At 51.4% G+C, this 26,380-nt stretch overlaps 2 protein-coding genes across 3 annotated transcripts in view; one reads left to right on the top strand and one right to left on the bottom strand.

Annotated features, from left to right (window-relative positions):
- Positions 1 to 13,923, top strand: part of SCTR (secretin receptor) — an 84,002-nt gene extending 70,079 nt beyond the window's left edge. Inside the window, exons 8-13 of the mRNA XM_004031689.5 lie at positions 1,063 to 1,123; positions 2,331 to 2,400; positions 5,640 to 5,731; positions 7,535 to 7,661; positions 12,155 to 12,196; positions 13,512 to 13,923. Coding sequence (XP_004031737.1) covers positions 1,063 to 1,123; positions 2,331 to 2,400; positions 5,640 to 5,731; positions 7,535 to 7,661; positions 12,155 to 12,196; positions 13,512 to 13,652 — 533 coding nt within the window. The 3' untranslated portion in view covers positions 13,653 to 13,923. The remainder of the gene's footprint in view (positions 1 to 1,062; positions 1,124 to 2,330; positions 2,401 to 5,639; positions 5,732 to 7,534; positions 7,662 to 12,154; positions 12,197 to 13,511) is intronic.
- A 1,326-nt stretch (positions 13,924 to 15,249) lies between these two features.
- Positions 15,250 to 23,896, bottom strand: TMEM37 (transmembrane protein 37). Of its 2 annotated transcripts, none has more exons than XM_019022715.4 (2): positions 23,781 to 23,896; positions 15,250 to 16,872 (listed from the first exon to the last, which is right to left on the bottom strand). In XM_019022715.4, exons 1-2 carry the CDS (start codon positions 23,835 to 23,837, stop codon positions 16,315 to 16,317), a joined length of 615 nt encoding a protein of 204 aa, XP_018878260.1. In that variant the 5' UTR covers positions 23,838 to 23,896; the 3' UTR covers positions 15,250 to 16,314. The 2 variants fall into 2 exon arrangements, with proteins under 2 accessions (XP_018878260.1, XP_004031736.1); XM_004031688.4 differs by lacking the exon at positions 23,781 to 23,896 and adding an exon at positions 21,838 to 22,209.
- Positions 23,897 to 26,380: the final 2,484 nt, after the last annotated feature.

Here is a 26,380-nt window from a genome sequence, read left to right as displayed (position 1 = left end):
CCTCCAACCCTCTGCTGGGCTGCAGCCCTGTTCCCCTTGGTTCAGTAATTCCAGAGAATAAACTCTGTTGGAAGTTGACTACTCAGTCTGGTGAGGGTAGTGCTGGCTGCCTGGGGTGCTTATCTGTTTCTTATCCAGACTTCAAACCATCCTCCTGCCCCAGCCCCACTCTGCCGCCTGCCTCCTGGGTACCGGGTGCCCTGGCCCTAGAGCATCCTTGGGCACTTCCCCAGCGGCATTGCCCCAGACAGCACTTCTGTTTCAGCTTCCTCTGCTCGGGACATCAGCTGCCACTCATCTGCCAGGCTTCTGTGTGCCTAAGCGTGTTGCCGTCTCTCCTCTACTCTGCCCTTCCTTCTCAGTCTTTGTCCTTATGGGCTTTTACTATTTCTATTTATTTATTATCATTTTAGAGGGGCTTCAGGGGAAGTAGGGATAAATGTATAAGTTCAGTTTGCCATGTTTAACTAGAAGTCAGGAAATGTTGTATTTTCTCTTCTAAATTCTTGTGGACTCGATCTCATCTCTAGTCCAAATTATATTTTTGTTTAAACATGACAGTGATGGCTTACCTTAGCTGTTAAATGGCCAAGCTTTTTACAAACCAATATTTGAATAAAATCAACGTTTCTTTCGTGACCTGTGTCCGCCCCTTCTCCACTTCCTCCTCCCCGCTGCACGTGGCCAGGCAGATCACAGTATGAGAAGGGGGCTCTCCAGCTGCCTCCATGTGTCCACGAGCCTGCCCAGGAGTCCCAGCCCCTCTATACTTTGCAGTGGTCCTCTGGAGTCCGGCCTGGGTTCCCAGGAGACCCCTAACACCAAGTGGCCTTTGGGATCCTTCTGATTCTGCCGTAGTCCCCAGGGCATGCCCGGCACCCTTGAGGCACATGGTGCCACATTCACACAAGATGGCACAAGATGGCAGAGGGGTTTCTGTGGAAACCAAATCTTGGCACCTGCTCAGTAGCTGGGCTGGGGTAACCAATTGTCCTGTTCTGATATGTGTGTTGAAAATTGAGTCCTCTCTCTTCTGCCCCTCCCTTTATTTTTAATCCTCAGGTTCTCCAGCCATTTTTGTTGCTTTGTGGGCTATTGCCAGACACTTTCTGGAAGATATTGGGTAAGCTAACGGAAGGAGGATAACAAGAATGTATCTGACATCGTCCAGCTTTTCAAACAGCATAGTTACTTCTTTGGAGCTATCTAGGAAAGGCCTTTTTCTTAAAGCAGAGGCCACAGATGAGTTCCCTGGACTGATGCTCACTGCTTCCCAGGTGTGTTTCCAGATGGGCCGAGCAGCCTTGGCCACGCCTACACTGTCCTGGCCTTCCTGTCTTCTTGCTGCCTGTCCACTCTGCATGTGGGTCAGATGCCAGACAAGAGCTACGGGGCTCCAGGCAGGTGTTGCTCCATGGAAGAAACTCAAGGAAGGGCCAGTCCAGCTTTTTCTTCCTCCTGGGATCTCCCTCCTGGATGCCTCTCTACCCCTGGGTGTTTAGGAGCCCTGCAGAGCCAGACTCTAAAGAAGTCAGGCATTGAGGGTGGCAGTGAGCCCAGGGGATGCACCTGGGAGTAGGTACATGGGAAGCAAGCTTAAAAGAAGCTGGGGAAGAGGAGAGGCAGCAGGGCAGCAGTGAGGCAGCAGGGCAGCATGGGAGTTGATTTCTCAGGGGCATAATGACACAACCAGGCCAATAAGTGGATGAGGTCAAATGAGACATCCAAGTGTCTATAGTCCAAATTTAGCCTGAAATAATTGCTTCAAAGTAATTTTTGTATTGGGTGAACTCACTTTTTTAAAAAGTCTGGATTTTCAGCTTGTCTAGAAAAAAATGGAGAGGTCCTTTAACACGTTCCATTTTTCCTTGTGGCAAAAATAAGCCGGAGCAGAGCTGCGGCTGTCTTGGACAGGGCACATGCTCCCCAGTTTGCTCAGTACCCTCCAGGCCTGATGTCCCCAGATCCTGAGGTCACATGTCAGCCATCCACCACTTCTCTTACTGATGTCATCTTCCTGGCCTCTGTTGGTAGCTGAGTTTGCCACCGTGCTCGCTGGTGAATTCTGACAGTGAGCTAACTTTTGGATCTGGGAGTCTCCCGGCTCTCAGGTTCTCGCAGGGAGACAGGTGGCCACTCCCTCAGCCCCAGCAGTGCTCCTGGGTGGCAGGAGGGGGGGTTCTAATGGTGCTGGGCACACCACTGCAGGGGCTCAGTGCCACAAACACAGGTCCTTCATACCAAGGGCCACCTCAGGGAACATGTCCTTGCTGGTTAGCCCAGGTCCCACAGCTCCCGCTTATAACCATGCCCAGCTGTCCCTCCCTTAGGTGCTGGGACATCAATGCCAACGCATCCATCTGGTGGATCATTCGTGGTCCTGTGATCCTCTCCATCCTGGTGAGTGGCCCTCCTCTCCCTAGCTGGGGATCAGTGGGAGAGACGGAAACGGTGGCCAGCCCACAGGGGCAGAGGGTGGAAGGACAGGGCTCCCTGCAGGTGCCAGGGGGGATAAACCACAGTGTTTGTGAGGCTGGTGAGCAGCGTGGGGTGTGGAAGCTCTGCCCCCTGCAGAATGTGTGGGAGTGCAGTGAGGGGTGAGCTGGAGGCAAGAGCCTGCGAACCTGGTTCTTTCCCACAAGCAGCAGCTCAAGTGTGGTGAGCAGAGCTCCTTGTTCTAAACTGGCTGGCTCCCATTGGCCTGAAATTCCACCTTCACTGGTTCAGACCTGTGGGCCTTGAACATTTTTCTAGGGATTTGCTTGTTAAACTGGGATGAGTCGCTAAGCTGAGATCACTGAAGAGGGTGGCAGTGCAGATCGGGGAAGCTCAGTGGGGCCATGGTCTTGGGACTTTGCAGTGCTGCGAGTGGGCTCAGGCCTGGAGGGGCGGCCCCAGGGAAGAGATGCTGGGTGACCATCTTGGACAGGAGCTTGCGGGTGTCAACCCTGGTGGCCCTTTTGAATCACCTGGGAGCTTTTAGAAAATACTGATAGCTATTGATTCCATTTCTTTTTCTGGCAAGAGGCCTGGGTACTGGTCCCCAGGCGATCCTGCTCTGTGCCAGGGTACAGTCCTGTAGCCCAGCCCATGGGTATGGTTCAGCATAGGGGGACAGAGGAGGGAAGGCACATGGGGACACACAGGAATCATCTCATGGATGGAAGCAGTCCCTTGGCTGGAAGTAACATCCACACGGACAGCCCAGGGATGCCCAAGGCTGCAGAACCAGTTGAAAGTGAGTGTCCTGTGCAGGCTCACCTGCGTGGGGTAGGGGGAGAGGGCACAGGACAGGGCCCCTTCTCTTCCAGTAGCTGCCTGGGTGGCATCTTGGGATTGGTTGAGAGGAGAGGACCATTCCATGACAACCTTCTTTTATACTTTTTAAATTATATAATCTGAGCAAAAAATGCAAAATACAAAATGTTTGTTTTGGTTTTACTTTTTGAGACAGGGTCTCACTCTGTCACCCAGGCTGGAGCGCAGTGGCGCAATCCATGACTCACTGCAACCTCCACCTCCTGGGCTCAGGTGACCCTCCCACATCAGCCTCCCGAGTAGCTGGGACTAAAGGCTCCCACCACCACGCCTAGCTAATTTTTTGTAGAGATGAGCTTTCACTGTGTTGCCCAGGCTGGTCTTGAATTCCTGGACTCGAGTGATCTGCCTGCCTCAGCCTCCCAAAGTGCTGAAATTGCAGGCGTGAACCACTGTGCCTGGCACAAAATGTATTTTTTAAAAAGGAAAAAAAAAAATCATTCATCATTCTCCCAGCTACATATATGTTATGACCATGTGTTTTCCTTCCTACTTCTTCTTTGAGCAGACATACTTTTCTTTTTCAAAATCCTTAATTAGGTTTTTGTTTTTTTGATTTTTGTTTTTCACTTAGCAATAGATGTGAGCTTTCCTGTTTCATGTGGAATTCCTTGATAAACTGATTTGCCATGGCTTCATAGTATCATGCTGGAGGCTGTTTCCTCATTTAGTTAAGCAAGCCCTGCTGTTATTCTGGGACTTGGACAGCCCAGCTCAGGACAACCCTGGATGAAGGACGGCCAGCTCCAGTGTCCAGGGCTGGTTTCAGAGGACTGTGGTTTATTCAGCAATTGAGGATGTTGGATGAGCACTCCTGATGCAAAATATCTCCCTACCAACCTAGCATGGGGCCTGGAATTCCACTATTTAAAAATAGACTCATTCTTGGGACCTTAAAGACTTTCTTTCTTTCCTTCTTTTCTGCTTTCTTTCTTTCTTCCTTCCTTCCTTCCCTCCCTCCCTCCATTTCTTTCTTTCTTTCTTTTTCTTTCTTTTCCTTCCTTCCTTCCTTCCTTCCTTCCTTCCTTCCTTCCTTCCTTCCTTCCTTCCCTCCCTCCCTCCTTCCTTCCTTCCTTCCCTCCCTCCCTCCCTCTCTCCTTCCTTCCTTCCTTTCTTTCTTCCTTCCTTCCTTCCCTCCCTCCCTCCCTCCTTCCTTCCTTCTTTTTTTTTGTCTTCAAGTGCTCCCTATTAAATTAAATACAACTCTAAGGCAAACAAAATTAAACTAAATAGCCTTAATGAGTTGATAGCATGCATAGCCAGCTTACAACAAGATGCATAAACAAGTTGCAGAGAAGCAGGGTTCCCCGAAAAGCAGTGCTGGGCCAGGAGTCCTAGACAGCCACTAATCCTGTGTCTTTTGGCAAGCATTCCCAGGCCCCAGGCTGCTTGTGTGAACAATGCCGGTGTGAGGCTGGGTGATTCCACTGATCCCTGCTTCTATAAAATGGCTGGAGCAGGTGTGTGAGGGAGGGAGAGATGCTACCATGTGGGCAACTTCCTAATGTTGTTGGCACTGGGCACTGGGGTTGGGGGAGGGGACACCAAAATGAATAAAAAGACTGCGTTCCTGTCCTTCAGGAAGTTATAATTGAATTGGCAGATAAGTAGGCACATACATGTTTGACAGACACATGCATTTGACCTTTTAAGATATTTTATCTTCCAATCATAGTTCGCAAGAAAAAAAAGATATTTTAAGTGCTCTTACACAGTAATATTATCCCTAAATACAGTGAATCAGGAAAGGGAGGTAATCAAGGGTGGCTTCTTGAAGCTGGCGATTGAGCTGCAAACTGGTCCTCACACCAGCAGCTTCAGCATCACCTGGGAGCTTGTTAAAAATAATTCTTGGGCCCCACGCCAGACTTACTGAACCATAACCTGTGGGGTTAGAGCCCAGCAATGGGTACCCTAGACTTTGAGAACCACTGCTGTAAAGGCAGTCAGCTTTGGCATTGTATTACCTGGGAGCTTGTTAGAAATGCAGAATCTCAGTTCCACCCCAAACCTGCATTTTAACAATATCCCCAGGGGCTTCCAATGCTCTGCAAGGGTGAGTGATCTGCCTTGCAACTAAGCAGACCTTAGAGCTTCCGCAGCCCAGGCAGGAGGGAGTGCTGCCTCCAGCCATGGACTCCAGACAGTGTTTCACCAGGAGGGGGTGGGGAGGGGATGGAGAGGAGCGGCAGCAGTGGTGAGCCATCCTGGCTGTGGTGTCTGCAGTGTCTTCTCTGCCCTCAGGTCCAGGGGACAGGGCCAGGAGAGGTGGCTGGAAAAGCAAGATACCTTCAGCCCCACCTCTGCCTTGTGTTTTGCAGATTAATTTCATCCTTTTTATAAACATTCTAAGAATCCTGATGAGAAAACTTAGAACCCAAGAAACAAGAGGAAATGAAGTCAGCCATTATAAGTAAGTGAAGGGCAAAGACTGAGGCATGGTCAGTCAGCAAGCATTTACTGAGCACCTACTGTTTACCTAACTGGTGCTAGCTATTGGAGACGGAGGAAAAGTTGTAGACCCAGTCGTAAGAAGTTTACCAGGTACATGGGGGCGGCTGGGGGGAATGGTCTGATTTTAGAGCCTCAGATGCTGTATGGGGGTGGAAACACTAAGAAACCTCAGGCAGGAAGCCTGACGGCAGAGAGATCTTATCCTTGGGGCAAGGCTAGGGAGTCTCCACATGGGCTTCAAAGACTGAAATTCACACAAATGTGTGTAGGTACAGTATGTGTATTTTTCAGAGGAGGATGACCTTCGGTTTCATCAGATTTTAGGGAAGTGCGTGATCCAGAAACACTTAAGACCTTTCAAATGTTAAAGAGAAATACGTTCGTTTTCTAGGGCTTCCATAACAAAATATCACAGACTAGGTGGCTTAAACAGCTGATAGGTATTTTCTCAGAGTTCTGGAGGCTGAAAGTCCAAGATCAAGGTGTCGACAGGTTTGGTTTCTTCTGAAGCATTTCTTGCTGTGTCCTCACAGGGTCTTTGCTCTGTGTGTGGGCATCTCTGATGTCCCTCTGTGTGTCCATATTTCCTCTTCTAAGGACACCAGTTGATTTGATTAGGCCCCACTCCATCCTTGTTGTAACTTAGCCTCCTCTTTCAAGACCTTTCTCCAAATGCAGTCACAGTCTGAGATACTGGGGGCTGGGACTTCAGTGTAAAAATTTGGCAGTGGGTGTGGACATAATTCAGCCCATAAATTATATTAAAGACAAATTAGCATCCAGGTGCGGTGTCTCACACCTATAATCCCAGCACTTTGGGAGGCCAAGGTGGGCAGATCACTTGAGGTCAGGAGTTCGAGACCAGCCTGGTCAAGATGGTGAACCCTCGTCTTTGCTAAAAATACAAAAATTAGCCAGGCATGGTGGAGGGTGCCTGTAATCTCAGCTACTCAGGAGGCTGAGATAGGAGAATCGCTTGAGCCTGGGAGGCAGAGGTTGCAGTGAGCCGAGATTGCGCCACTGCACTCCTGCCTGCACAACACAGCAAGACTCTGTCTCAAAAAGAAGAAAAAAAAAAACAAAAACAGGACAAATTAGTGTCCCCCAGAGACCTTCTCCATGGTGTTTCGTGTTTTGGGAATCTGACAGTGGCTCAGATTACTTGGTGTCAGATTCCTGGGGACCTGGGATAAAGTTGCCAGGTAAAATACAGGATGCCCAGTTACATTTGAATTTTGGATAAACAACAAATCGTTTTTCAATATTTATACCCCCACATGGTGTGCACTGTTTATCTGAAATTCAGATTTAACTGGGGATTCTGTATTTTTATTTGCTAAGTTTGGCAACCCTAATCTGGGAAGAAAATACAAGAATTTATCCCTACAGATATTTATTATCCAGCAAATGAGAAAGCTGGCTTTGCTTGTATGATGTTAGACATAGAGCAGCAGTGATGTAGGCACGTAATTTATAAATAAAGTTAATGGTGTAGGTACCGTTTATTTTCTTTTTTACTGATGGAGGTGCATGATCAGAAAGTTTGGGGCTTTGCCATGAGTCAAAAATTGTTGTATCTGAGTGATGGATATGTGGGAGTTAGAAATTTTCAAAATAAAAAATGAAAACAAAAAAGTTTGGGGTACTGCTAGCCAGCCTCAGCAGTCAGTCCCGAGCTGGGGAGTGGCACAGCTGTGTGCCCACAGGAGGAGAAAGGGCGCAGGGAGGCAGAGTGGAGGCTACAGCCTTTCTGTGTCCCCAGGCGCCTGGCTAGGTCCACTCTCCTGCTGATCCCCCTCTTTGGCATCCACTACATCGTCTTCGCCTTCTCCCCAGAGGACGCTATGGAGATCCAGCTGTTTTTTGAACTGGCCCTTGGCTCATTCCAGGTAAGCTTCCAGGACTGGGGCTGCCAGCTGAAAAGAGGAGTTCTCTGTGTCCTTAGGGAGAAGTGGAGGGCGTAGAGACTGCGAGCCAGGTGCCTTATCTGGCAGAGACCCAGGGGAAGAAGGGGTCGGACCTGACAGTGCTACAGGTCCCTGAGTGGGATCCCTGGTCCCCACCAGTCAAATGGGGGTGGGAGATAAAACTAAGAGAGACGGAGAGACTGACTTCAGGGAAAATAAAAAGGAAAAGTAGCCCCAGTACACTATATTGTACAACTCTCAATAGCATATACATGGTCACAATAAGGTAAGCGCAGACGGCCGAGTCATCAAACACTGGGACGGGAAGATGAGCCTCGCGGGAGTGTGGGGCGGGTGTTTGGAAGAGAACACTGTCCTCATCTTCACACTGGGAAGTCCATAGAAAATGCCCCAGACTGAAAACTCCTCAACTGGCGACACCAGCATATTTTTTAGAAGCAGTTAAGGGAGTTTCAAGGAGCAGTTGCATCTGAGGAACAGGAAGTGAGGGTGGGGAGTCAGGAGGCTGCTGGTTCTGTAACAGGAATCCTTTGATTCTCTGAAACCATGTGCATATGCAAATTATTAAAACTAAAAACTGACTTTAAAAAATAAAGTGAGGTGGAAAAGCACTTACCTACTAATTGCACAGGATGTTGCGAAGTTATAAACAACAACAACAGTAAACGTGTTTGGGCAGAGGGAGCCTGAACATGAATCCCAAACTTCACAATGCCGTTTGTTTATTTACTCATAGCTATTTCCTTCCAAAAATAATGCAATGTCGCTTTTGGGAAAAACATACAAAGGACAAAAAATAAGTAGATGAAGGATCAGTGAAAAAAAGAATGTACAACTGGCTGGGTTGCTACACAGAAACAAATATGATAAAGTTCTGTACAGGAGGGAGAGATGGGTCATAAGTATGATAGGGAGCTTCCCAGTAGCCAAAGCAAAGACAAAACAATTGTTTCAAAATTTCGCATATCCATAAGACAAAATCAAACTAACGGCCGGGAGAAGCCAGTGATTATAGGCTCTAGGGCCTGAGACAAAATTCTCCCAGTCGTTTTTTTTTAAGGACTTAGTCCTTAACGACATTTCCACGGTAGGGCGATATTGTCCAGCCAAGCTTTCACTGGGGTGGCCTCAGCCTGCGAGCAGGGGTTCAAACCCTCCCCTCATCCCTAGAGCTCTGTTCAGGGTAGGGTCTTCCTGTTACTTACAGGTTCTAGGGAGGATGCCTCACTGGGGACACATCACTGAGTGGAGTCAGGTCTTGCCCTACCCACACCTTCAGACCACACCCTCCCCTAAGCTGGCCCTCTGCCCAGTAACCCCTGTCAGTGCCCCAGACCTCCAGAGAACTCAGCCTCTGGCTTAATCCAGGATTCTTTTCCTCTGGGCCTGGGGGCCAGGGAGCTAGCTTTCCTCACCACTGCTCTTGTAACGTCCAGGGAGGCTGGGCACACAATGGCCCATCTAGCAGGTAGAGGATTTGAGGACCAGTCGGGTGGAAGGACTTGACCTGGCTCAGAAAAGGGACCATGCTGAGAGCTTGGACCCGGGTCTGCCTGGCCATGGATGGGGACTTCCTGTCCCTCAGAGTTGGGGCTAATGGTTGGGACTGTGGACTACTTCTCTGGGAAAATGTCTTGCCAAGAGAAAATCAAAAGCACTTTCCTGATGTTCTCATACGAATGTTGATGAAGAAAAAGGATCTTTTAAAGTTTTATACATATATATGTATATATATTCATATGTATATATGTGTATATATACTCATATGTATATATGTATATATACTCATATGTATATATGTATATATATTCATATGTATATATTCATATGTATATATGTGTATATATATTCATATGTATATATGTATATATACATATGTGTATAAATATAAGAATATGTATATATATTCTTATATATATTCACACACATATGAGAAAATGTTTTTCATATACAAAAGTGAAGAGAATAGGACAATGAACCCCATTACCTATCCCCAGCCTCAGCAGTATCCACTCATGGCCTGTCTTGTTTCATCTCCGTCCCTACCTACTACCCCCATCTTTTTAAGTAAATTCAAAACATCATGTTATTTCATCTGCAAAGAGTTTAGTATGCATTTCTAAAAGACGGGGCTTAAAGAAGAACACATACAACTGTAATAACACCATCACCGTCATATACTCTTTAAAAATGTATTTATGGCCGGGCGCAGGGGCTCACGCCTGTAATCCTAGCACTTTGGGAGGCCGAGGCAGGCGAATTGCCTGAGCTCAGGAGTTCGAGACCAGCCTGGGCAACATGGTGAAAGCCTGTCTCTACTAAAATACAAAAAATTAGCCAGGCATGGCGGTGTGTGCCTGTAGTCCCAGTTACTCGGGAGGCTGAGGCAAGAGAATTGCTTGAACCTGGGAGGCAGAGGTTGCAGTGAGCCGAGATCGCGCCACTGCACTCCAGCCTGGGTGACAGAGCGAGACTCCGTCTCCAAAAAAAAATATGTATTCACTCTTTCTAATTGTATAAATAATGCTTGCTTATTGTGAATAATTTGGGAAATAAGGAAAAGTTTTTCAAAAAAAGAAAAATAATAAGAAAAAAATCTAGAACGTCATAACCCAGAAGTAACTTCTGTTAAAGTGTTGGTGTGTTTACTTCCGTTTCTTTTCTTTCCACAAAGATACACACACATAATTGGGATCATGATGTGTATGGTTTTGTATCTTGCTTGTTTTGTTTAATTCTCTATCATGCCCATCATGAACATTTCTTCATGTCATTAAAATTCTTCAAAGTCTTCATCCTTAATGATCGCAGAATCACGGTGGAAATTAGTAAACTTGCTGGCTTGTGTGAGGCCTGCCCTATATACACTGGAGCACAGCTAACTCCCTCCCCTGAACAGTGAAAATGTGTCCCTGGACCCTAGGGCAGCGGAGGCCAGGCAACCCTAGCCCATGCAACGGGCAGCATCCTTGGCCTGCTCGTGGCTCTGGGCCAAGCACACAGAGCTCCAGGCATGCTTAAACCACTCCGTGCCTCAGTTCCCTCGCTTGTGAGGTGAAGATCCTCCCACCTGCCTCCAAGAGCTTTGGCGAGGTTAAATGAAGCACCTGGGACCTACAATTACTCAGGCCTAGCTGTGCTCCGATCCAAGTCTGTTTCATTTCAAAGCCTGCCTTGAAGTGCCTTTTACTCCCTCTCTGACAGTAGTTCCCGGACCATGATGCCCGTTTTTTGGAACTGTGTGGGGATCTTTAAAAGCTGCTGATGCCCCCAGCTACTGAGATCTGGGGAGTGCAACCTGGATAAAAGGTCCCAGGTGATTCTAATGTGCAGCAATACTTGGAAACCGATGCCCTGAGTGTTTCTGCCCCTCAAATAGTCCCCAGTCTATGTAGCAGTCATTGATACCTGAAATTCTAAAGCAAACCCTTCCAGCTTCGCCACTAACTCTTTTTAAAATGCCAATATCCCTGAGAAGTTGTACATATTAAGCCCACCATCGATGAGCTGATTCATCACCCTTCGAGGTTCCTTTCCAATATCATAAGTAGCTACAGGCAGGCCTGGGTGGGACTAGGGAGGAGGAGTTGGGCCATCTGAGGTCAGGCCTCTGTGTGGGGAGGGCGGGCCCGTAAGGGAGAGAAGGGTGGCCTGAGGTGGGTCCCTGAGAAAGGAGAGGAGCAGGGTGAATGCGCCGCAGAGACACTGCTTCCTGCTGATCTGGAGGCCTCTTAGGCTCCAAGCAGGCGCCCCAGCCTGGAGTCCCTCCCCTGACAGAGCTCCACACCAGGATCCTGGGGGCACCATCAGGAAATCAGGAGCTCCAAATACCAGGGAGGGAGGGTCTTACAGGCACAGACCTTGCCACACCAGGGAACATAAAACTCTGAGCATGGAGGTGCACCCACCTGTCCATTAAGCAGGGAGCTCCAACCCTGCTCACCACTGGCTGGCCAGGACCTGTACATAGTTTGTTCTGCCTACACATTTGTTTTTCAATTTGAATTAGTTATCTACATTTAAACATATTCAGATTTCCAGCTTATCTTGAAATAAGACCACACAGGGCCCAGGGTCTCACCCTGGGCAGCCTGCACTCCTCCTGGCAGAGTGGGCGGACTTCAGGTGCCACCCATCCCTGTGGCTCCCAGGTGAGCCAGCCCGGCTGGCTGGGTTAGCAGCCCCTACTGACCTGTCCCTGACACCATATGTGTTCAAAAGGGAGCCTACCCTTGGCTGCAAGGAGTTCACAGTTTATGCTGGATGAGCCAGCACAGCCAGGGCCACCGTGGGCAGCCCACAAGAGGTAGCCTAATTCCCAGTGAGGCAAGAGAGGTGGGGAAATGAGCCTGTAGCTGGTGATTAAGAGACCTGGGGAGGGTGCAGCTGGCCAGCTGGTTCAGGCCGCATGCTGAGCACCTGTGCTAACCCTGCTACCTCTCTTCTTCTGGCAGGGACTGGTGGTGGCCGTCCTCTACTGCTTCCTCAACGGGGAGGTGAGTAGTCTTGGGTCACCCAGGTACCCAGGAGAGCTCCTAGCCATTGGTTTCTGGGTCAGAAGGAGCTACCTGGGAGGGGTGGTAGGAAGGGGGATGGAAAGGGTCAGAGGGAGTCCTGGGTCTGGTGGCAGGTGGCTTGGCCAGTTCTTTTAGGAGTCTGAATTTGCTTAATGGGAGCAACAGAATCACCTGGAAGGCTTGTTAAAACCATGGCTGGACCCTGTTCCTAGTTTCTCATTCCACAGAAATAAATTCTGTAGGTCTGGACTGGGGCCTGAGAAAGTGTTTTTTAACAAGCTCTCCTGGTGCCGATGTTGATCTGTTCAGCAAATGCAGGAGGAAAGTTGGGCAGAACCCAGGTTCCTGACTGCCCTGCTGCTTGCTTAATGGGCGGTCTCAGTCACTGCCCTGTTCTGGGCCTCAGTCTGCCCATATGTAAAATGGGTGACTCAGAACTGTCTGCAGCTCAATCCTTAGGGACCTCCAGATGAGCACTGACTCCTTGGGAGACTGCACACTCACTTTGAGGACTCGAGCCTCACACAGAGCATTTGGGTCAGGACCCCAGGCTCTGGGCATACAGAGCTATGTGGTTAACATGAGCTAAGGCTTTCTGTGACTACTGACCATCTATCTGGTTTGTTGCACTTGAATGGGAATGACCTTTGATGTTTCCCAAAAATCAAATATCAAGCCTAGCTTCAAAGGTTCAGCTGCTGCAGCTGGGAATTGTGAAGGAAATTTACAAAGAGAAACTCCCTAGTTCCCAGATCAGTTCTGAGCTTGGGTGGCTTCATGGGAATAAGTGGGGACCCATCTTAAATCACTTAAAATCACTGGGGACCCATCACTGAGTGGAGTCAGGTCTTGCCCTACCCACACCTTCAGACCACACCCTCCTCTAAGCTGGCCCTCTGCCCAGTAGCCCCTGTCAGTGCCCCAGACCTTCAGAGAACTCAGCCTCGGGCTTAATCCGGGATTCTTTTCCTCTCAGCCTGGGGGCCAGGGAGCTAGCTTTCCCCACCACTGCTCTTGTAATGTCAAGGGCACACACTTGTCCCAAGGTGCACAAGTCCTTTCTTTAAGACACAATGTAATGAGATTGCAGGTGCACGTGCCCAGGAGAGAGGGGACCCTCAGTAGCTACTGGACATTGGGGCTGGAAACAGTCAATCTGCGTGGCCTGCAGGCTAGGGGACAGGGCAGCTGGGCAGGAGTGGCAGGGCCTGCGTGGAGTCACTGGGGGAGTGAGCAGGGCTCCAGGCACAGAACTGTCCTCTCCTCCTGGGCTGATGGCTGGTCTCCCGGGCAGGTGCAGCTGGAGGTTCAGAAGAAGTGGCAGCAATGGCACCTCCGTGAGTTCCCACTGCACCCCGTGGCCTCCTTCAGCAACAGCACCAAGGCCAGCCACTTGGAGCAGAGCCAGGGCACCTGCAGGACCAGCATCATCTGAGAGGCTGGAGCAGGGTCACCCACGGACAGAGACCAAGAGAGGTCCTGCGAAGGCTGGGCACTGCTGTGGGACAGCCAGTCTTCCCAGCAGACACCCTATGTCCTCCTTCAGCTGAAGATGCCCCTCCCCAGGCCTTGGACTCTTCCGAAGGGATGTGGGGCACTGTGGGGCAGGACAAGGGCCTGGGATTTGGTTTGTTTGCTCTTCTGGGAAGAGAAGTTCAGGGGTCCCAGAAAGGGACAGGGAAATAAATGGTGCCTGGGATGAGATTCAATCTATATTTGTCCATCCTTTTGCCTTGACACAAGGTGAGGGTGTATGCTCTTGCCTGCTCCCAATGCCTTCCTGCAGGAGGCGGGCTCCTCCCTGGTCCCCCAGCTCAGTTACTCAGGGACCAGATTAGAAGGCCCAGCCAACATGAAATGTTTGCCCTTGGCGGATGCTGTCTGTCTCCTACTGTAACTCACCTGGTTAGCAGCTCTCACCCAAACCTTTAGGACAACAGCTAAAATAATATGATAAAGTCACCATGGAGGCCAGGGAAGCCCCAGGGCCCCCAATCCCTTTTACTATCCCCAACAGGGTGTGAGGGGCACACCCCTATTTTTCCTGCTCTTCCACACAGATGTCCTCAGCCTGAGGCAGACACAACAGGAAATGGGGCATGATCCCATTTCATAGAAGACAGGTCCACCAAAGCCCTGTGACTTGCCCAAGCTACTAAGCAAAGAGGTGGCGGAAGTTCAGTCCAGGGCCTTTGACTTCAAATGCCCGTGCTCCAAGGCTGTGTCTGTGCTCTCCCTGCTCCCAGGCAGGGGAGGACAGGGGCCACCTGCTGCCCCTCTAAGCTCCTGGGGACTTCAGTCTCACCCTCCACTCTCGTTCTTGGTTCCTTTGAATATCTGCACTCCCTGCCCCCATGTGAGGATGAAAAAGGACTCCATTTTTGAACGCTTCTGCAAAACCAAACCTACTAGTGCTCAGGGGGTAGCATTCTGGAGGGAAGTAGAGAAACTCCCCTCCGTGTCAAGGAAAAGGCATCCTGCTGGTGGGTGGGTCAGCTCTACTCCCGGCTTTGGGTGACCCTGGACAAGTGCATCCCTCTCTGGGCACTGACTCCCCACCTCCATACATCCCCTCCCCGCGAAGAAACAAGGGGGTTACACATCCCCTTTGCAACTTGCAGATTGCTCCAGGTTCCCATTTCCCAGGCTAAGATGCCGCCTGTGTGGTTGATGAGCTCCGTACTCTGTAAAACTGAGCAATTCATGGAAACCTTTCCGGGATGATCTCCATGGACTCTGGGCACCTTGGTGGTTCAACCTTAAAGCCCATGGCCTTATATCCTACAAAGCAGAGCACTTCATGACTCCATGCATCCTGGAATAAAAAATTTAAAACATCACAATAGAGGTAGGTATAGGCACTCAGCCCAGACCAGGAAAGGAACCTGCAGCAGTGACAAGACCGGGGCAGAGACCAAAAACCCATGCAATTGCTGGGAGCCAGAATTCAACAGGTGAGGGAACGGGAAGGAGTCAGTGTAGAATGAAATGGGCTGAGGGCAATAACATTACCTGCTTCTGGGCAGAAAAAGGACTAGAAAGGGAGCACTTTAATGAACAGAAGTACAGACGTGCTGGCAAGGATGGAAATCTCCACTGGTTCCTGGCCCCCTTCACCTCCATGCATCCCCAGCATGGGTGTTAATCATTACCCAAGCTCTTGCTGTTCCCCCTCACCCCCTGCAGAGTCCAGCAGGTCTAGATACGTGCTCTTTGAAATGTGTTCTGGGATTAAAAATGGTGCCCTAAGGCTGTCTAACCCTCACAAAAGACAGACACATGCACACACGGGCCTTGGGGAGGGCTGTGTATTAGCAGTCAGGTGGGCCCTCCTGGGAGGGCTTGCTCAAGAACTCTTCTCGGAAGGAAACCCACCTTAAGGTAGGGTTCTGATAGGCAGAGCTCCCAGAGGGGACAGCCAGCTGCTAGAAGATGGGGTTATCCAGGGTTTGTAAGGTTCAAACAACGGGCAGGGAGGCAAACTGAGTCAAATGGTTTGAAAACCTACTGTGTGCAGGGCATTCTGAGGGAATCCTGAACTCTGCCTCTTCGGCATGACCAAAGCTGAAGCCAGGGACATACATACTAAGGCCCTTTGAGCTGGTGGAAGAAAGTCCTAGGCACTGATTGGACCCTTAGCTGGAAGAATGATCCATTCTTAACAACCCTGGGAGCCCCAGGGATTCTGCAGCCCCTATCCCAGCACGTGTCAATGAAACAGGCATAAACTATCCTTGGCTGTGCAGCTAGCTCAGGTACCAGTTACCCCTGTGCTTCCAACTGTATTCCAGTCCAGGGAAGAAAATTCAAGAAGGAGTTTTAAAATGTTTTTTTCTTCCTCTAAAATCAACATCTGGCTAAGCCTGTGCAGTTGGTGGCACTGAGGCACCCTCCTGGCCTCTGGCCCTGCAGACCAGGTGCAGAGGCCCCCCGGCCATTTCTGGCTGACCACCCACAAGTTATTGGCAAACAGGCAGCCGTTTCAAGGCCCTTGTCCAACCCAGCCCCACCAGAGGCCACATGCTGGAAAAGTCCCATTTTGACCATATTTTCTTGTAGAATCTGATGTCCCTGGAGGGGGCCTAAAATTTCCATGGTCATTCCCAGGGATGGGTGATGCTGTTGATGTGAAGGCCGCTGATGGCGTTCAGGAAGAGGAGGAAGGAGGCAGTGAATTCGCACCAAAACATTAGGGTGAAGCCGATGAGTGTGACTTGGTTCCTGAGGAGGATCACAAAACCCAGGAGCCCGCCGGAGGAGAGGACGAAAGAGACCAGGAGGAGGATGGAACCCATGACCCACTTGCACTGTGAGTGTTTGTCCTCGCACAACTGGGACACCATGAGGAACTCCAGGCCAAAAATGGCGGCCACCACGGCCAAGGCGCCCACGCTGCGCACCAGGCCCATGCCCACGGCCAGCCCGGGCACATGGGCCTGGCCCAGGTCTCTGAAGCAGATCGGCACACTCTGGTTGGTGGTGGTGCAGAAGTGCCAGAGCCCGAAGAGGCGGTCCTCAGCCAGGAGCCAGTGCCCATCACAAATGGAGACCGAGGACAGGACCACAGCCAGGGCCACACACGTGATGATGAGGGTCCGGATGAAGGATTCAAAGAAGGACCGGCGGGGCTGCCTTTGGCCCAAAGGCCTCTGGGCCTGGAAAAAACCGTAGGAAGCACCCTGTCAGCCACAGCCCTGCCACGCCCCCAGGAACCTCTGCAGGGAAGACCCCTGAGCCCTCCATCCTGCTCCGCACTGTCTTATTCTCTGCTCTGGTCTCCTGTGAAGCCCGGAACAGACCAGACCCACCGTTTTGGGGGAACCCTTCCTCCCTTCTAGACCTGTGAGCATTTACCATCCAGTATTCACCAGGCACTAAGAGTTCCCTGACCTTTCTTTCTTTTGTGATCTTCAGAGTGGGTGAGAAGTCCAAACCGACTGGCAAATCTGAGTCAGTTCTGAGTTCAGAAAACCTGTCGTGCCTGCATCCCATGACCTTGAGCATGCAGCCTGCCTCGCTTTCTTTGTACATAAAACAAGAATACGGCCTGGCAGAGTTGCCAGGGTTGTACCAAGCACTGAGACATTAGCACACCAATACACGGTTCTGTTTCCCTCCATCTCCCCAGGATACACGATTTTGTCCTAATCCCCACCCACCTGATGATTCGGGAGCTGTCCACGTTCAGCCCAGGACTCTAGATTATTGCCTCGTTTTTCTTGGTACTGAAAGTGACATTTGCATCTTGCCCTCAGACCTGTGCGGCCCGTACCCTACCCAGAGCTTGCCAACCCCATTGTCTGCTCCTGCAGCTTCTGGGCATGGGAAGGCCATTGCAGCTCTCCTCCACTTCTGGTTCAGCCCTGGAAGGAGGGGCCCCCACCCCGGTCTCCTGGCAAGCCAGGCTAGGTGTCCAGTGAGGTGTCTCATCTCACAGTTCAAGGACACCACCCGGGCACTGCACCCAAGCCCTGACCCAGAAAGCAAAAGAAAGACTTCAGGAACTCTTTACACAGCCCACAAGCCTCTCACAATCCGCTCCGCCTCCCCACCCAACCTCAGCTCCCAGCACACTCCCCTCTCCCCATGTCTAGAACTTTCTTTCCTCAGATGACTGGCCCTTAAGCCTGTAGTGGCTCTTCTGCAGCTCCTGCCACCCCTCCAGGACAACACCTCTTCTCCATTCTTCATGTCTCAGCTTAAAGTCTCCTCCACAGAGAGTGCTTTCCTGCCCACTCAACCCAGAGTCAGGCCCCTCCTGGTATTCTGTGTCAGGCACCTGTTCAAATTCTTCACCATTCTGAGGACAGTTTGTAGTTACATATTATTTCTGTCTCATTCCAACACTGTGTGCTCCGGGAAGGCCGCCCCCCACCCCCACACCACCACATTCTGTGTTTAGGCACTGCTGTGTCCCCAGTACCTGGGCATTCAGTGGGTGCTCAAGGGAGAGCTGTGAGATAAGTCAAAGGTCATTTGCAACCACTGTCACTTCCGTCTGAAGCTCCTTTAAACTGAGTCTCCTGCACAGTCATACATTAAATGACCTGCTTTGCAGTGTGTCTAGAAGCTGCCCAGGTTACACCTCGGTTTGGGAGGTATGCAAAACAGGCACGCATGACGGTCACTGCTAGGATCCAGGAGAATGGAGCAATGAGGAACATGGGGTGTGTCCTATGCCATGGGCAAATGGAGGCTTCCTGAGGCAGGTCTGGGCCACTCCTCTCTGTGTGAGACATAAAATAAAGCCCTGCTTCTGGGAGACTCCTGTGGTCAAAGAGCCCAGCAAGAGTATCTGCTCACATGCCCCAGACACAAGAGCTACCGCTAATTTTGACCCCAGGGATACAGGAATAAGGATGCAGTTTGCTTTCAGCACCTCTGCCTTAAGTAGGATCCTATTTTATTCTTAAACCTATGAGGTTGATAAAGTAGGAAGCTCCATGGTGGGTGTACAGAGAAGGAAACTATGCAGAGGGCAGGTGACTTGCCTGAGATCACTCACCTAAAGCACAATGAAGCTTGTTACGGCTGCCCAGACAATTGTATGATACGCAGGAGGTGGAATCCGTTCAGCGAATAAATACTGACTAGGGCCTTCTAAGGACAGGGCCTTTGTGCTAGGGGCTCAGTACTGAGCCCTTACAGCCCTCCCTACATGGGCTGTAAGCTCCTGGACGGGAGGGACCGCACTTGGTCTGTCCCAGCACGCTGCCTGGCCAGGATTCCAGACATGTCCCAGAACAAAGGGGAGGAATTCCCTGTGCCCCATGCCCTCTTGGTGAGGAAAAGGTGCGTGCAGAGGGATGCCTCAAGGGCCATGCCAGAGCTAGGACCAGCCTGGGTCCTAGCTGAGATGAAGGCAGCCTGGGTGCGGTCAAAAACATGGAGCTAAGAGTATGGGCTGTGGTTCTCAAACTGTGTCCCCATGCTCCTGGTGGGGCTTCCAGTGCTGAAGCCGGGTGGGGAGGGAAGCTGAGCAGGCTGGCTCTGCATCCCCTTCCTCACTTCAACTGAGCCCTGTACCTGCTTGGGACATTGGGGGTCCAGGAGTCTGTATTGCATTTTATTACAAAAAAAACAAAATCTACTGGTAAGAAAGAAACCAAAGGAAACTTTGAAAACCTGTGTCTACTCCACAAACCATTAGAGGTGTTTGTCCTTGGGCAGTTTCTTAACTTCCTGAGCCCTTGTTTCCTCATCTAGAAAATGAAGTTAATGACACTTGCAGGAAAGTCGTAGCCATGAAGGCACCTGGCGAGGTTACAAGGTCCCTAGAGAATGATAAATGGTCCTAAAAAGGAGGAGCACCACAGGCAGAGAACAAATCACAGGACCCAGAAACCCTTTAACCCTAGACAGCATGCTGGCTGGAAAACAGGCACGTCCTGTCCCTTCCCCAGCCCTACCTGTCCTAGGCAGACTGGACTTTAATCTCCAGGCCCTTAGATGTCACGTCAGGATCAGAAAGTGAAGACAGCTGACCTCATCTAGTTTCCTCCCGCTCCTGCCCCAAAGTAGGGCTTCACTTAAACTCTCTGGCCACCACTGAAACTCCCAGGAATCAAATGAGATCCTGTATATAAAGATGCATGGTACACGGGCCGCTCCCAACTCATGGTAGCTATTAATATTAATAACAATAATAACACATATACAGTCTTCATTCCTAACCACCCGGCACCTCCGCCAGCTTTCAGTGATGCAGGGCCTGAAACGGCTACTGGAGGGCAGCTGGACAGGTGTGCAGTGGAAAAGAAGGGAGGGGGGAGGTCAAGTCCTGCCCCTGACCTAGAGGACCCCTGCAGGGTACCTTTAGGCAATCACTTAAATCTCTGGGGCTTAACTGCTCTGCTAAAAATGTAAGCATTTTCCTTTTTCATCTGTAACCTTGCATGATTTCTAGTGACCTATAGAATAGGGTCACTTGACACTACTGGGCTACTGAGTCCAATGTCATGGTCTTCCTCCTATAACCCAGGGCCTCATGTGTTCCCCTTAACCAAAGCACCCCCAGGTAGACAAATTAAGCTCCTCCCAACTCATTCCCCACATCCCCAACATGTCTCCCATATTTGCTCCCCCTCATCACCCACTCTGCCCCTACCCAGGTGAGGCCATCACCATCGTCAACATCCTGGAAGTTCACAGCCTCCTGATGAGCCGGCCTGCCTCTGCTCCTCTCAGCCGCAGCCTGGCCCACCGCTGCCTGCATGACCCAGAACTTGCTTCCTACCTGTGTTTGCCCCCTGGCAAGTCATGGTTGTGGGGATGAAGAGTTATCATCCCGAAGCGGCCGGAGCACCCGCCCTTCACCTGGAGCCTGTGGCCTCCCCAGCTGAGCTCTCACCTTGCTACCAGGCTTCCTCCTCTTCCCCGTCTGGCAACTTTTGCACCTCTTAATTTAGCATTCGCTCCCCCATGCCCTGTTTCCAAGTCTCTCTCCCTACGTGGGCTGTAAGCTCCTAGAGGGGAGGGATTGCACCTGGTCTGTCCCACCATGCTGCCTGGCTGGGATTCCAGACATCCCCCAGAACAAAGGGGAGGAATTCCCTGCGCCCCATGCCCGGCTTCGCCCAGGTGCCTAGGTCCTGGCTATAGAAGAGGTTTTGGGGTTGTCCTGTGGGTGGGGTTTCTCCCGTTAGGTAAAGGCAGGAGGAGCCAGTGGGATTTGGCCAGAAAGCCCTGGGTTTGAATCTTGATTCTGTTCCTTGGCCAGCCACGGAGGGCACCTTACTTCTGAGTCTCGGTTACCTCATCTATAAAATGGGCAGAACGGTATCTACTAGGTCAGTGTTGTGTCTACTAGGTCAGTTTGTACACGAAGTCAACGGGCCTCTCTAATCCTGGAGACAGTCCAGCGGATAGACTCTGCAGCGGGCGAGTTGCGCGGAAAGGAAGTTCGCCCGCTGGGCAGGGGTACCGCCACCCACTGACTTCCCTTTGGGGAGCAGCAGGCCCGAGGGAGCGGGTAGGAATGTGTAGGTTCTTAGCCAACATAAACATCTTGCACTACGCTAAGGAGAAGCCAAATCTTCGGAGACACGGGCTTCTTCCCTCGCCAGAGCCTTTCCCTGAGGTGTCCGCGAGACTCAGCAAGTCCACCCCCAGCCCAGCACCCCAAACGCAGCTTTGGGGAGGGAGACGGTCTTCCTAACCTCCACCCCCAGAAAGGTCTAACTTCCCAAGAGACGCATCCTCTGTTACATGAGCCTCACTTTGCAAGTCGATTCTGTCCCTCCACCCCAGACGCGCCTCATTTCTCACAAAGGGGGACCCTTATGGTAAACTGACCAGTAAGTCACTGGTGACACCAAAGAGAAGAAAAATCTTTCCAAATGAAGTTTGGGAGCCTCGGGTGCTTGCAAGGCAGCGAGCAGAAGCAGCCGGAGTGCGCGCCCCGGGAGCAGCTATGTGAGGCAGGCAGGACCCCCGAGGTTGCTCCCCGCCCAGCCTCCTCCGGACCCAGGTTTGCAACAGGGGGCGGGCACGGGGGGCGCTCGCACCCCCAGCCCGACGCTGGAGCTCGCGGTGGGTACGCCCCTCCCCCCGTCCTCCCACCCCCAGCCTCCCACGGCGGGGCAGCACCCCGGGTCAGCGCCCCGCCAGGCGCCGGCTACCTGCACGCCGACGGCAGTCATGCTGCGCCCGGCGGCCGCGCTGCAGCCTCGATCGCTCCAGCTGCTCGGCTGTGGCCGCTGGCGCCAGCCCCGGACCTCTCCGCGGGGGCGGGGCGGCTGCTGGAGGCGGGCGGGGCGGGAGGGGGTGTTCAAAGCTCGGCAATTCACCCCGGGCGGGCTCCGCCAACCCCGCCGCCCTCCGCGGCTCGGATTACGCTGAGTCAGCAAGGGCGGCCGGAGGAGCCCCTGGGGAGCCGCGGGGAGGACCCGGCACTTGGGGGGAGGGATCCCTTGGGTCCCAGGGGAAAGGATCGGGAAGTCACTCCGACGCTCCCGAACCTCCGAGGACAGCTTCGTCTGGGGCGCAGATTCCTCGAGGGCTGGGACGGCGACGAGGGCCTGAGGGTTCGATTCCTGTTCCAGCTTGCTGAGTCCAGCCTCTGGGAACGCGGCAGGGTCCGAAGGGAGGAGGCACGCGCAGAGGCTCTGCTGCCCTCACTCTGCGGTGTGACCTTGGGCTGCTTGTTTAGCGTCTCGGAGCCTCGGTTAGTAAGGGAAATAATGAATGTGAAATGTGGGGCTCTTGCTGGGCCCTCGCTAAGTGTGAACGGAGTGGAACCTTTTGGGGCAATCCTACTTGCGTCCTTAAAAGGGGATGTAAAACCCTGTTTCCTCCTGAACTCCTCAGGGACTATTAAAAATGAAAATATGCCAAACAAATGTGGTTATTTTTTCTCCACTTCGACGGGAACTGAGGTCTCTCTCTTTTTTTTTTTTTTTTTTTTTGGACGTTGTCTAGCGCTTGTCGCCCAGGCTGGAGTACAATGACGCGATCACGGCTCACTGCAACCTTCGCCTCCTGGGTTCAAATCCGTTCAAGCGATTCTCCTGCCTCAGCCTCCCGAGTAGCTGGGATTACAAGCGCGCCCCATCAAGCCCTGCTAATTTTTGTATTTTTTATTAGAGACGGGGGTTTCACCATGTTGGTCAGGCTGGTCTCGAACTCCTGACCTCAGGTGATCCACCGATCTCGGCCTTCCAAAGTGCTAGGATTACAGGCATGAGCCACCGCATCCGGCCGGATCTGAGTTCTTAAAGAGGCAGCACCTAAAAGCTTTTACCGCCAGAAAGGGTGGAGGTGGGAGGAGTGTCCAAGGGCCACAAATTCCAACAGAAAGGCTTCCCTCCGCCCATCCTCAAATGTGGTGGTAAAACAAGACCCCTCACTAAATGGCATACATTAAATTGTCTGGTTCACTCAGGCAGGCAGCTCCTGGTGACTTTACCCAAAGACAAAGCAACTGCACTCATCTGTTTTCCCCTTTAGAGCCATGTGAGAAAGAGGGGTAGTTACAATTGTCTGTATATCTTCCGCTTAGATATTCATCTGATTCCATCCCTGCCCAACAGACCTTGTCAAATCCTTTACCCCAGTCCTGGGGCTTGACAAACGGAGAAATGGCCCAGGCACAGGAGGGCTTGGCCCAGGCCACCCACATTGAGTCCACTGGAGAGCTGGGACTCCACTTACCCAGCAGGCCTAGTCCAGGTTTGAGTTCTTGCCACCATTCTGCACCAGAGTCACCTGGAGGGTTTGTTAAAACAGATTGCGAGGCCCCACTGCAGAGTTTCTGGCTGAGTCGCCTCAAGTGATGTTGGTGCTGCTGGCCTGGGGGCCAGGCTTTGAGAACCACTGAGCTAAGGCAAAGGGCAGCTGTCCAGGCTCAGCCAGCCTGGTGCCTCTCTGCTCTGGGGCCTTCCCTCCGTGGCCCCCACCTGCTTTCTCCCCAGTCAAGGGTCCCAGAAGCCAGACTCTCCGCAGCTCTGGGTTCTGGATAAAGAGCCCACATGGGAAAGGAAGACCTGTCCTGTTGCGGGGGTATCCTTTCACTGAGCCCTAAGAATGCCCTGTGGGAGAGACCTTCTGGATCATAGCATCTCACCTGGCCAAGAGGGAAGTGCCTGGAATTAAAATCAGAAGAACAGTCAGGTCGGGTCATCTGCACCCACTGTTTGCCTTCTCCAGTTTCGTGTGTGGTCAGGCATGTTTCTCACAGCCTGTTATGCTTTGTTGGTAAGAATAGAAAAGTCTTGAATCAGTAGAATTTAGAGCAACATGTCTTGTCAGCAAGATAGTTGGAGAAGCAGAAATGACTTAAGAATAATAAGGAGGAAGTGACTATCCAGTTCTGATCATCTTACGCTCACATGAGGACTGGGAATATGGCCAGAATCGGGGTGGAATCTGAGCTGAGACTCTAAGACCTGGAGTCTCCTGGTACCTCCCTGGCTTAGGGGGTTGGGGTGGTGCAGGGAGTGGCAGCATCCACAGCCCTCTCAAATCCTGGTGAGATAGCCAGAGGTATTGGGGTCAGAAGTCCCAAAGCATGGCACTTTGACATACACAACTGAAAAAGCCTCAAGGTCTCTCTGACCTTCCCTCCCCTCACCGTCTCTCCCAAAACACAGGATGAAACTGAAGTTCCTTTATCTGCCTAACGTCCAGACCCACCAAAAGGAACAATTGTGTTTCTTCTCCTCCCTGTAGGACTGAGAATGTGACCACACCCGGCAAGTTAATCTCTATTCCCTGATCCATTCGGCTAGCCCCCCTACAGAATTCCTCTTCTCTCCTCTCCCATCACCTGTTCTGCGAGGATAGTATAGAAGCTTCTGAGCACTGCTGAGGGGTGGGCATACTCCGTGATTCTCCCGGGGTGTACACCTTGAATTAATGTATATACCTTTTCTCCATTTAATGTGCCTTTTGTGAGTTTATTTTTCATTGAAACTTCAGAGGGTGAAGAAGCTTTCCCTTAAACCCTGCAGAGACAAATACCGCACCAGGAGAAGAATGTCCAGAGAAGCAGGGAGTTTTAGTGTGAGGGGAAACATGGCAGGGGCAGAGGTGGGGGTTGGATTACCGGGTGGACCCCCAGGTGTTAAAAGCAGAAACAGCATGGGCATGAGTACTGGGCTGTGGGACAGCATGGAGCCTGCCTATTCTTTGACTTTCTCTGCCCTTTGTCCAGATTGTGACAGACTCGGCACCTGACCCTCCCTGACCCCTGCTTCTAGGCCTGGCCAGGGCTGGGGAAAGAGGAATGGCTTAAAGAAAGGCAGGAAGTGGCTCCTTCCCACCCCTCTGACCACCCTTGTCTGATGAGGAAGATCCAGGCATGTTCCTTAGAGAGTTTCAAGTGTATTGGTAGGGACACAATTCCTGATCATTCAGTCAACAAGCACTAGATCTGTTGTTCAGTCAACAAACACTCTTTCATCTCGGGGCCTTTGTACTTGCTGCTGCTTCTGCCTGAAATGTTCTTCCTCCAGATACTCCCATTTAAGACTCACCAGCTCACTTCTTTAAAGTCTGGGCTCAGATGTCACCTTATCAGAGAGGCCTACGACGACCCCCACATCTAAAACAGCCCCTCCATTCTCTTTTCTCTTCTGCACACATACACATATTTACTTGTCCTCTCTCCCCCTTTTAATGTAAGCTCCAAGAGGCCAAGGACATTGTCCTGTTCACCAGTGTATCCCTGGTGCCTACGACAGAGCCAGGCATGTAGTAGGTTCTCAATAAATATTCATTGACTAAATGAATGAAGTGATTGAATACCTACTATGTAGTCACAACTGTCCTGACCAATGAGGGACAAAGAAGAAAAAGACAAAGTCCCTGTCAATGGTAAAGTGCTTGAGTTTTAGAGTCCAAACCTACCTCTCCATTTCTGCTCTCTCCCAGGCCTCGGTAGTTCAGGCTCCACATCCTCCTGCTCTCTTTGCCCTCACGCCCTCCATATACTCCATCCTCTCCTCTCTGCCCCTCCAGTGCCTGCCCGGCTTCAGCCCACCCCAGATCCCCTCCTCTCTAGCCTGGATGCCTGTGGAACAGCCTTCACTCTCACTTCCTCTGTCTCTTCAAGCATCTTCCCATCCCTCTTTTCCAAGGCTCAGGAAGCTTTGGTTCCTGGCCCCCCCAGCCCCCGACCTTCCTGCCAAGACCTTCCCCTGGGTGTCTGCAGGGCCTTTTCAGGGGCATTCCCTGACTTTCCCAGCCAGAGTAACACCCCGCCCCCCACTTGCCACTCTTTTACCTTTGTAAATTCTTGATCACTAGCTGAAAGTGGCTATTTGTCTATTTCCTGGATTGTCCCTTTCCCTCTCTAAAATATCATGGGCTCCATGAGAGCTGGGACTTTTTCCCTCTTTCACCACTCCATGCCCAGTCCCTAAATACAGGTTGGTCAAAAAGGTTTGCTTACAGAGGAACCAGGCTTCTAATGCATTCTGAGCAAATACTTCCCCTCTGTGCTCCTCACTTTTCTGTCAAATGGGAAGCATCTCCCTCCTGGTGTTGAGAGGATCCCATGAAGCAATGAATGTGCATAAGGTGTCAGGTGCACCATCCTGGCTGGCATATGCATAAGTCCAAATAACTCATGATCTTGACCATCCAGTTTCCAGGGGGCTCTAAGTTTGCGCGGTCCCTGCTCCCAGGGAAACTTAGATCTGAGAGGCGACTCCCCTGTGCGGA

The sequence above is a fragment of the Gorilla gorilla genome, chromosome 11, assembly GCF_029281585.2.
Source record: "Gorilla gorilla gorilla isolate KB3781 chromosome 11, NHGRI_mGorGor1-v2.1_pri, whole genome shotgun sequence".
NCBI classification, from domain to species: domain Eukaryota; kingdom Metazoa; phylum Chordata; class Mammalia; order Primates; family Hominidae; genus Gorilla; species Gorilla gorilla.
Note: the sequence above shows the minus strand (reverse complement) of the source record. Positions and strands in the feature narration are given on the sequence as shown.